General features: G+C 51.0%; 1 protein-coding gene across 1 annotated transcript; it reads right to left on the bottom strand.

Annotated features, from left to right (window-relative positions):
• Nucleotides 1–5,923: 5,923 nt before the first annotated feature.
• LOC144489948 (WW domain-binding protein 1-like) lies at nucleotides 5,924–10,286 on the bottom strand (the record flags this gene model as incomplete). Its single annotated transcript, XM_078207775.1, has 3 exons — nucleotides 5,924–7,976; nucleotides 8,657–8,818; nucleotides 10,184–10,286. Coding segments are annotated over 3 exons (822 nt in total), but the record flags the coding sequence as incomplete, so codon positions are not given.
• Between the last annotated feature and the right edge of the window lie 1,678 nt (nucleotides 10,287–11,964).

Below are 11,964 nucleotides of genomic sequence, written 5' to 3'. Positions count from 1 at the left end.
AAGCAGGATCTCTAGGGTTGTAATCTCAGGATTACTCCCTGTGCCACGTGCCAGTGAGGCTAGGAATAGCCAGATAGTGCAGCTCAACACGTGGCTAAACAGCTGGTGTAGGAGGAAGGGTGTCAGATATCTGGGACCTGTACAAGAAGGACGGGTTGCATCTAAACTGGAAGGGCATAAATATTCTGGCCAGGAGGTTTGCTCGTGTCACACGGGAGAATTTAAACTAGTTCGGGGGGGATGGGAACCAAAGCAAAAGTGAATTAGCTGAAGGGAAACCAGACAATAGAGTCAGTAAGACTCAGAGAAGCAGCAGGCAGCGTGGGGTTGCTAATCAAAGAGGGTCTGGTGGATTGAAGTGCATTTGTTTCAATGTGAGAAGTGTAACAGGTAAGGCAGATGAACTTAGAGCTTGGATTAGTACTAGGAACTATGATGTTGTTGCTATTAAGGGAAGGACAGGATTGGCAGCTTAATGTTTCAGGTGAGACAAGGGGATGTAAAAGGGGTGGGGGAGTTGCACTACTGGTTAAGGAGAATATAGTAAGAAGTTTAACAACACCAGGTTAAAGTCCAACAGGTTTATTTGGGAGCAAAAGTCACACATGTGGCTTTTGCTACCAAATAAACCTGTTGGACTTTAACCTGGTGTTGTTAAACTTCTTACTGTGTTTACCCCAGTCCAACGCCGGCATCTCCACATAAGGAGAATATCACAGCTGTACTAAGGGAGGACACCTCGGAGGGCTCATATAGCGAGGCAACAGGGGTCGAGCTCATGAATAGGAAAGATGTAGTCACAATGTTGGGGGTTTACTATGTGCCACTCAACTGCCAGCAGGAGATAGAGGAACAGATATGTAGGCAGATTTTGCAAAGTGTAAAAGTAACATTGTTGTTGTGGTGGGAGATTTTAACTTCCCCTATATTGACTGGGACTCACTTAGTGCTAGGGGCGTGGATGGGGCAGTTTGTAAGGAACATCCAGGAGGGCTTCCTGAAACAGTATGTAGATAGTCCAACCTGGGAAGGGGCATTACTGGACCTGGTATTGGGGAATGAGCCCGGCCAGGTGGTAGATGTTTCAGTAGGGGAGCAGTTCGGGAACAGTGACCACAATTCAGTAAGCTTTAAGGTATGATGAATAAAGATAAGTGTAGTCCTCAAGTGAAGGTGCTAAATTGGGTGAAGGCTAATTACAACAATATTAGGCAGGAACTGAAGAATGTAGATTGGGGGCAGATGTTTGAGGGCAAATCAACATCTGGCATGTGGGAGGCTTTCAAGTGTAAGTTGATAGGGATTCAGGACCGGCACATTCCTGTAAGGATGAAGGATAAGTATGGCATGTTTTGGGAACCTTGGATAACGAGAGATATTGTGAGCCGAGTCAAAGAGAAAAAGAAAGCATTTGTCAAAGCTAGGAGGCTGGAAACACACGAAGCAAGTGTGGAATACAGGGAAAGCAGAAAGAAACTTAAGCAAGGAGTAAGGAGGGCTAAAAGGGGTCATGGGAAAGCATTGGCCAGCAAGATTAAGGAAAGTCCCAAGGCTTTTTATACATATGTAAAGAGCAAGAGGATAGCCAGGGAGAGGGTTGGCCCACTCAAGGACAGGGGAGGGAATCTATGCATGGAGCCAGAGGAAATGGGCGAGGTATTAAATGAGTACTTTGCGTCAGTATTCACCAAAGAGAAGGACTTGGTGGATGATGAATCTGGGGAAGGGTGTGTAGATGGTTTGAGTCATGTTGAGATCAAAAGGGAGGTGGTATTGGGGTTTTTGAGAAACATTAAGGTAGACAAGTCCCCAGAGCCTGATGGGATATACCCCAGAATCCTGAGAGAGGCAAAGGAGGAAATTGCTGGGCCCTTGAGAGAAATCTTTGTATCCTCACTGGCTACAGGGGAAGTCCCAGAGGATTGGAGAATAGCCAATGTTCTTCCTTTGTTGAAAAAGGGTAGCAAGAATAATCCAGTTAATTACAGGCCGGTCAGCCTTACGTCAGTGGTAGGGAAATTATTGGAGAGGATTCTTTGAGACAGGATTTATTCCCACTTGGAAATAAGTGGATGTATTAGTGAGAGCCACTGTGGTTTTGTGAAGGGGAGGTTGTGTCTCACTAAGTTGATCGGGTTTTTCAAGGAAGTGACGAAGATATGGGTAGGGCAGTGGATGTTGTCTACATGGATTTCACTAAGACCTTTGACAAGGTCCCTCATGGCAGACTGGTGCAGAAGGTGAAGTCGCATGGGATCAGAGGTGAGCTGGCAAGGTGGATACAAAACTGGCTCGGTTAAAAAACAGTAAGAATTTTAATAACACCAGGTTAAAGTCCAACAGGTTTATTTGGTAGCAAATGCTATTTGCTACCAAATGGCAAATGGCATTTGCGACCAAATAAACCTGTTGGACTTTAACCTGGTGTTATTAAACTTCTTACTGTGTTTACCCCAGTCCAACGTCGGCATCTCCACATCGGTTAACAAAGACAGAAGGTAGCAGTGGAAGGGTTTGTTTCTGAATGGAGGGCTGTAACAAGTGGCGTTCCTCAGGGATCAGTGCTGGGACCTTTGCTGTTTGTAATATATATGAATGATTTGGAGGAAAATGTAACTGGATTGATTAGTAAGTTTGTGGACGATATAAAGGTTGGTGGATTTGCAGATAGCGATGAGGACCATCAGAGGATACAGCAGGATATAGATCGGTTGGAGACTTGGGCAGAGGTGGCAGATGGAGTTTAATCCGGACAAATGTGAGGTAATGCATTTTGGAAGGTCCAATACAGATAGGAAATATACTGTAAATAGCAGAACCCTTAAGAGTATTGACAGGCAAAGGGATCTGGGCGTACAGGTACGCAGGTGGAGAAGGTAGTGAAGAAGGCATATGGCATGCTTGCCTTCATCAGCCGGGGCATTGAGTTTAAAAATTGGCAAGTCATGTTGCAGCTTTATAGAACCTTAGTTAGGCCGCACTTGGAATATAGTGTTCATTTCTGGTTGCCACACTACCAGAAGGATGTAGAGGCGTTGGAGAGGGTACAGAAAAGATTTAGCAGGATGTTACCTGGTATGGAGGGCATCAGCATTGAGGAGAGGTTGGAGAAACTTGGTTTGTTCTCACTGGAATGACGGAGGTTGAGGGGCAACCTGATAGAAGTCTACAAGATTATGAGGGGCATGGACAGAGTGGATAGTCAGAAGCTTTTTCCCAGGGTGCAAGAGTCAATTACTAGGGGACACAGGTTTAAGCTGCGAGGGGCAAGGTTCAACGGAGATGTATGAGGCAGATATTTTACACAGAGGGTGGTGGGTGCCTGGAACTTGTTGCCGGGGGAAGTAGTGGAAGCAGATACGATAAATACATGAATAGGATGGGAATAGAGGGTTTTAGTTCAGTCGGGCAGCATGTTCGGTGCAGGCTTGGAGGGCCGAAGGGCCTGTTCCTGTGCTGTAATTTTCTTTGTTCTTTGTGTGCAGTTTCTGAGGGTACCAGCTGGATTCAATGGCTGTAATTGTGCGTCCGGCATGCACATGTCTGACCCAATGCTCTCGGATGCCCATCTTTCCTGTGTCTCTCTTACTGTTCATGTTAACATGAAAATTACTACAGGCAAATAGGATTTACCCTCCACTCAAGCAACAACTCCTATTTACTCATTCTCCTCTGTCCAATCCCTTTATCATTTCAAGCAGAAATAATCACAACTAAACTGAGTCCCACACTACCCCACATGCCTCAACTCCAACTCTCCTCCAACTTACCCAGTTACTTGATGTCCCTCTAATTCCACATCCATTCATCTTATAATTTTGGTGTAATATTTCACCAAGACTTTCCGAAAGAAATAATTGCATTTCATTGCATCAACCATACCTGCGATCTCAGAATTGTGAGCTCGATGGAGTGCGATTAGCCCTTTGGAATACCTCTGCTCGTTTTTTCTATCCAATTATCCTTAATGAGTTAACTGGACTGTTGGCTGGATTAGCTCCGATATAAAGATGGAAACTCCAGTCCTCTGTAGCCCTGACACCATTTCCCCTTAGTCTATTGTAACCCCCTCCAGCAAAGTACTTAGTAAATACTCCCATTTCTAGTGGACTATTAAATCCTTAATCCGCTCACCTTTTGTACTCAGAAAAAACAAGTTCACTCACTGATACAACCCTACTTAGCTTCAGTAGCATTCTGGTGAAATGGCTCTTGGAATCGTTGGGGTGTCCCCACTGACAGAAGAGAAACAAAGTGCCCTCCTGCTGTAATAAAAACAGAAAATATTGGAAAAACTCAGTAGCACTGGCAGCATCTGTGGAAAGAGAAACAGAATTAATGTTGAGCCTAAAATGACTCCCAAGTGTGCTTGTTCTGTAACTCCTCCTCCGCATCAGAGAGTCCTGGATCCAGGACCCCGAAGGGACTGTTCACACTCTGTAAAGCTGAACTCATACCTGCACCACAGCATTTATTCTGCAGGTTTCTGAAGTGGGAAGAGGGGGATGGGTGGAGGATAGGCACCTCAAGTTACAGCTTCAGTCATCATTTTGTTCACTCTTACCTATGAGGAAACCAAATTGTCCTTTAGGGCGGCACGGTGGTTAGCACTGCTGCCTCTCAGCGCCAGGGACCTGGGTTCGATTCCCAGCTTGGGTCACTGTCTGTGTGGAGTTTGCACGTTCTCCCTGTGTCTGCGTGGGTTTCCTCCTACACGCCGAAGATGTGTGGGTTAGATTGATTGGCCATGATAAATTGCTCCTTAGTGCAGGGGGATTCGTAGGGGTTGCAGGAATAGGGCCTGGGTGGGATTGTTGTCAGTGCAGACTTGATGGGCCAAATGGCCTTCTTCTGCACCATAGGATTCAGAGTATCTGTTGGCTGCACCTCAGTTAACCACATAGCAAGAGGCAGGTACATTTTGCTATGAACACTCAAGTCTCCTAATTATTTTTTGTCAGCTATCCCACTGCAGAGACTAGGCAGATTGTAATGCAGTACTGAGGGAGTACAGCAGTGTTGTCTAGGTGGATATAAAAGATATAAGGGGACAATTAGTAAAAAAGAGCCCTCCACAAAGTTCAGCTAAACAGATTATCAAGTCATTCTAACATTGTTGGATCTTGCTGTACTCCCGTTTCCTGTCACTTTTCTAAACACAGTAAGAGTTTTAACAACACCAGGTTAAAGTCCAACAGGTTTATTTGGTAGCAAATGCCATTAGCTTTCGGAGCGCTGCTCCTTCATCAGATGGAGTGGAAATCTGTTCTCAATCAGGGCACACAGAGACACAAAATCAAGTTACAGAATATGGATTCATCCGTTGTCTTTCATGCAGATGCTACGACAACGGATGAATGAACACCGCTCGACAATCACCAGGCAAGACTGTTCTCTTCCTGTGGGGGAGCACTTCAGCAGTCACAGGCATTCAGCTTCTGATCTTCGGGTAAGCGTTCTCCAAGGCGGCCTTCACGACAGCGCAGAGTCGTTGAGCAGAAACTGATAGCCAAGTTCCGCACACATGAGGACGGCCTAAACCGGGATCTTGGGTTCGTGTCACACTATCGGTAACCCCCACAGCTTGTCTCCTGGACTTGCAGAATCTCACTGGATGTCCTGTCTGGAGACAATACACATTTCTTTAACCTGTGCCTATTGCTCCCTCCACTCACATTGTCTGTATCTTTAAGACCTGATTAGCTGTAAAGATGCGCATTCTAATCCATATTCTGTAACTTGATTTTGTGTCTCTGTGCCCTGATTGAGAGCAGATTTCCACTTCATCTGATGAAGGAGCAGCGCTCCGAAAGCTAATGGCATTTGCTACCAAATAAACCTGTTGGACTTTAACCCAGTGTTGTTTTTTTACCCCAGTCCAACGCCGGCATCTCCACATCATGACTTTTCTAAACAACAATGATTATATTTCAAAAGTACTTTATTGGCTATGAAGCAGTTTGAGGACCCTGAGATCATGAAAGGCGTTACAGAAATGCAAGTCTTTCACTCTGTGACCTTGACGACACTGGCAAGGCTTCAGTTATTGCCCATCCCTCAATGCTGAGGGTGTTAAAGGGTCGGCCACAAACAGGACATCAGGGAAATTAGATCAGAAAGCAAAAGGAAAGCTGGGCTGGAATTCCTGACAATCCCCCAGTCAGAGTTTCCAGCAACATAATGGAGATAGATCAATAAAATCACTGTAAAAGGAAAATTTCATAGAATGATAGAACACTAAAGGAGGACATTTGGCCCATTGTGTCTGTGCTAGCTCTGGTGGAGATGTCCAATCAACTTTGCTCTTTTCCTCATAGTAGTGTAATTTTTTTCCCTTCAAATATTTCTTATTATTAATGAATCCTCCTCCAGCGCCCTTCCAGGCAGTGCGTTCCAGACCAATAACAACTCACTGTCTAAGTGTATTTTGTCGGGACCAATTCAATAGCTCTTTCAAAGAACCACCACAGACATAATGGACCAAGTGGCTTCCATCAGTGCTGTAAGATTCTAATTAATAAAATTTTCTTTATTCATTTATTTACCTCTGTTAAAACTAATGACAGTGCCGTATCCAGGAGACTGATTCAGAGAGGGAGAGCGATCTGCAGTTTTTCCAACACTTTCATTTTCCTATCACGACAAACCCTGAGACTGGAAGAGGTTTATAGTAGAACAGACGCGAGTTGCAGCACAGAGATGTTAACTGAGGCAGCAACATTCTCATCCAATATCCATGATTCCCCCTCCACTACTAACTCTGCGCCAGGCTCCTTGGACCCAGTGTGGGAATCCATTGAGATCCATGATATTTGGTTATTAAAACCTCTTAATCATCTCACACAATCTCCAATTAATCAATAACTTCTTGATCTGAGTTTGCAAACGGTGATTATTCAGACTGATGATCCAATCCTCCCACCGACTCCACTCTCTACCAGCGAGTGTAAACATAAGCTTCCCCAGTTAAATCACCAACAACATCAATAGGAGCTTGAATGACCCACATTGAATTTGGACAAGAGCCCTCAAGGCCAGGAAACAATCTGAATCATGACAGCAGGAGAGGTGAGAGGACAGTGATCATTAACCTGAAACAGCAACACGAGAATTTCAGACAGAGACAGAGAGAGACTCTGATGAGACTGAGGGAGAGAGATACAGACTTGCAGACAGGAGCTGCCAGAGGGTGGGAACGTGCACCAAGGTTCAATGGTTTCCTTTGCAGTCGAGCACTCAAGATGGCTGTAGGTTATAAATAATTCCAATATGGAGTAATATTCACAGACCTCCTATAGCACCTCATTCTAGTCTGCGACTGAAGAGGCTCAGTGACTATCTCCTTGGTCCCATAGCCCCAGGATTCTGGTCCCTTGTTTAAATGCACTGTCAGGCTTCCCAATCTTTTGAGTTTGCCAGTCACACGGGAAGGATAGGAGTCAGGGTCTCCTCAGGACGCTGGCAGGAGCAGAGACTGGCTGAATCAGCAGGCTGGAGCAGGGCAGTGTGCAGCTCTCCTCCACAGCCTGGTCTGTCAAGCAGGAAGCTCTCAGTCTCCTCAGCGCAGTCCTCATTGTCATCTCCATGAACAAGGCAACGGCACACATCAATCCCAGAGTCCCCGGTGAGACGGCGGTGCCTGGAGCGTGTTTCATCCTCCTCCTCCTCTTCCACCACCACCTCGGAGCCGGACAGAGCCGCTTGCGACACAGTGACACTGACATCTTCAGCGGCATGACTGGAACTGGAGAGCGGGGATCCCGGCTCGGGGTCACTGGGGGTGCTGGCGTCAGAGATGGAGCTGCTGTTGGGAGAGCCGGAGCTACAGGAGCAGCTGGTGCAGTTATTGGAGCTGAGTGAAGGGCTCAGCTCAGCCCTGGTCCCTTGGCATTGGATTGAAGAGTAGGATGGGGGAGGAGTGCTGGGCTGGGCTGACACCTCCTCGTACGCAGGAAGCTTGAAAGAAGCCAGGAGTCCTGGGGAACAGATTGAAAAACGGATGAGACAGGCAGCAGTCAGGCATCAACTCACAGCTCATTATTCACCAATAAGATAACAGGTAAAGCTGCCATAGTCCCAGATGATTATAGGCACTGACTGGTGATGATTTAACCCGAGGATCACCACACGACAAGCAGGGAGGCGGCGTCTTCAGGAATAACCTCAGCCAGTACAGGAACCAAACCGTCGGCATTGCTCTGCATCACTCACCAGCCGTCCAGCCAACTGGGTGAATGTGGGAGGAATGGGGGTGGAGAACAGGAGAGGCAGACGGAGGAGAGTGGAGAGGTGGGGTCAGGACATCAGCACTCACTCGGGGCGGGAACACACGCTGGGGCAGGGGGATCCGGGGGAGGGGGGGGGGGGGGGGGGGGGGGAGAATCTGGGGAGAGAGAAATCTGGAGGGGCGGGGGCAGATCAGGGGGGGGAGGCGGGAGAGATCCGGGGAGGGGGTAATGGGGAGGGGGGGGGGGGGGGGGGGAGAGAGAGAACTGAGAGGGAGAGAACCAGGGAGTGGAGGGGAGGGAAGGGGCGCGGTCCCAGGAAAGGGGGGTGAGCGATCCCAGGAGGGGGGGGGGCAATCCCAGGAAGGGGGGGGGGCATTCCGAGAGGGGACGGTGAAGTCTCTGGGGGTGCTGCAGATATTTGTACTCACTCTGGTCGAGGGGTGAGCCAGGGTAATTACAGGCTCCATGGTAGGCAATGAGGTTAATCTCCTGCTGCCGTTGCTGCTGCTGGAGGCGCAGTTTGGTTCTGCGATGGCGATAAGCACAACAACAGCTGAAGAGAATGAGGAGAGTCCAGAGAAGCCAGAACCCTGCGAAGGGACACAGTCTGTCAGGCAGCACACAGCCAAGGAGAACACAGTAATGTGGCCACCCACTGCCCTGCTCCCCCACAGCCCCCACCCTGAACCCCCCCCACTCCACCCTTGCACTGCCCGTGCCCTCACCCTGCACCCTCACCCTGCACCCTCCCACTGACCCCTGCCCTGTGCCCTCCCACTCCAACCCCCGCACCCATCCCCACCACCCTGTGCGCTACCGCCCCAATCCCCCTGCACCCCACCACTGCAACCCCCCCCGTGCCCTTCCCTTACCTCCGTGACTTCCCACTCCAAGCCCTGCACCCTTCCCCACCCCCCTGTGCCCTCCCACTCCCACCCCGCGCACCCTTCCCCACCACCGTGCCCTCCCACTCCAACCCCCCCGCACCCTTCCCCACCACCCTGTGCCCTCCCACTCCAACCTCCCCGCACCCTTCCCCACCACCCTGCGCCCTCCCACTCCAACCCCCCCACACCCTTCCCCACCACCCTGCGCCCTCCCACTCCAACCCCCCGCACCCTTCCCCACCACCGTGCCCTCCCACTCCAACCCCCCCCGCACCCTTCCCTACCACCCTGTGCCCTCCCACTCCAACCCCCCCGCACCCTTCCCCACCACCCTGCGCCCTCCCACTCCAACCCCCCCACACCCTTCCCCACCACCCTGCGCCCTCCCACTCCAACCCCCCCGCACCCTTCCCCACCACCGTGCCCTCCCACTCCAACCCCCCCCGCACCCTTCCCCACCACCCTGTGCCCTCCCACTCCAACCCCCCCGCACCCTTTCCCACCACCGTGCCCTCCCACTCCAACCCCCCCGCACCCTTCCCCACCACCGTGCCCTCCCACTCCAACCCCCCCGCACCCTTCCCCACCACCCTGTGCCCTCCCACTCCAACCCCCCCGCACCCTTCCCCACCACCGTGCCCTCCCACTCCAACCCCCCCGCACCCTTCCCCACCACCCTGCGCCCTCCCACTCCAACCCCCCCACCCTGTGCCCTCCCACTCCAACCCCCCCACCGTGCCCTCCCACTCCAACCCCCGCACCCTTCCCCACCACCCTGTGCCCTCCCACTCCAACCCCCCCACCCTGTGCCCTCCCACTCCAACCCCCCCACCCTGTGCCCTCCCACTCCAACCCCCCCGCACCCTTCCCCACCACCCTGCACCCTCCCGCTCCAACCCCCCCACACCCTTCCCAACACAGTGCCCTCCCACTCCACACACACAAACCCAACTCCCCTGAACACCCCCGCCCTGCATGCGAGTCCCTGCTTGAGCTGTGCTGCTTTGCTCTAACGGCAGCCTGATTTACTGAGACGGTCAATGAGACCGGGTCTCGCCATTTACTTACACCACAGCTCGTAAAAGTAGGTGCAGCAGCCAGTCTCCCCGCAGCAATGGCCAGTTTCACACCAGTAGCGTTGGTTATTAACTCCGGGGCACAGTGCTCTCACCTATAAACAAGGCAGAGATAAAGAGTGATGACTCAAAGTGCTGTGTTTGATTTGTCACATGTAATTACATACAGTGAAAAGTATTGTTTGTTGCCTGCCATACAGACAAAGCATACCGTTCATAGAGAAGGAAAGGAGAGAGTGCAGAATGTAGTGTTACAGTCATAGCTAGGGTGGAGAGAAAGATCAACTTAATACAAGGTAGGTCCATTCAAAAGTCTGACAGCAGCAGGGAAGAAGCTGTTCTTGAGTCGGACCTCAGACTTTTGTATCTTTTTCCCGACGGAAGAAGGTGGAAGAAAAAACGCCGGGGCCCGTGGGGTCCTTAATTATGCTGGCAGCTTTGCCGAGGCAGCGGGAAGTGTAGACAGAGTCAATGGATGTATAGCGTGCGAGAAACAATACTTTTCACTATGTTAATACATGTGACAATAATAATAAATCAGACCAAAATCAACAAAACGAAGGAGATAGTCATCGACTTCAGGAAGCGTAGTGGAGAACATGCCCCTGTCTACATCAACGGGGACGAAGAAGAAAGGATCGAGAGCTTCAGGTTTTTAGGTGTCCAGATCACCAACAACCTGTCCTGGTCCCCTCATGCCAACACTATAGTTGAGAAAGCCCCACCAATGCCTCTACTTTCTCAGAAGACTAAGAAAAATTTGGCATGTCAGCTACGATTCTCACCAATTTTTACAGATGCATCATAGAAAGCATTCTTTCTGGTTGTATCACAGCTTGGTATGGCTCCTGCTCTGCCCAAGACCACAAGGAACTACAAAGGGTCGTGAATGTAGCCCAGTCCATCACGCAAACCAGCCTCCCGCAAACTGACTCTGTCTCCACTTCCGGGCCCAACCAGCAAATACACACTGCCAGCTGAAGTTTATTTCTCAGTGTCACAAGTAGGCTTACATTAACACTGCAATGAAGTTACTGTGGAAATCCCCGAGTCGCCTGTTCGGGTACACAGAGAGAATTTAGCACAGCCAATCCACGCTGACCTGCACGTCTTTTGGACTGCGGGAGCAAACCGGTGCACCCGGAGGAAACCCACACAGACACGGGCTGAGTTGGTGGGTCTCCCTCCCCTTCCCACCCCCGGCTCGGTCTCGCTTCCCCCCCGGCCCTCTCTCTCCCTCACCCCCCCACCCTCTCTCTCTCTCCTCACCCCCCACCCTCTCTCTCTCTCCCTCACCCCCACTCTCTCTCTCTCCCTCACCCCCACCCTTCTCTCTCTCCCTCACCCCCCACCCTCTCTCTCTCCCTCCACCCCCCACCCTCTCTCTCTCTCCCTCAACCCCACCCTCTCCCTCTCTCCCTCACCCCCCACCCTCTCTCTCTCTCCCTCACCCCCCACCCTCTCTCTCTCCCTCACCCCCCACCCTCTCTCTCTCCCCCTCACCCCCCCCCTCTCTCTCTCCCCTCACCCCCCACCGTCTCTCTCTCTCCCCCACCGTCTCTCACTCCCCCCACCCTCTCTCTCTCCACCCCCCCCACCCTCTCCCCCCCACCCCCTCCTCTCTCCCACCCCCACCCCTTCCTCTCTCTCTCCCCCACCCCCTCCTCCTCTCTCTCTCCCCCACCCCCTCCTCCTCTCTCTCCTGCCCCCCTCCTCCTCTCTCCCCCCCTCTCTCTCTTTCCCCTCTCCCTCCTCTCTCCCCTCTCTCTTCCC

The sequence above is a fragment of the Mustelus asterias genome, unplaced genomic scaffold (assembly GCF_964213995.1).
Source record: "Mustelus asterias unplaced genomic scaffold, sMusAst1.hap1.1 HAP1_SCAFFOLD_2705, whole genome shotgun sequence".
Taxonomy (NCBI): Eukaryota; Metazoa; Chordata; class Chondrichthyes; order Carcharhiniformes; family Triakidae; genus Mustelus; species Mustelus asterias.
The sequence above is the reverse complement of the archived record's forward strand: the minus strand, read 5'-3'. Positions and strand labels throughout refer to the sequence as shown.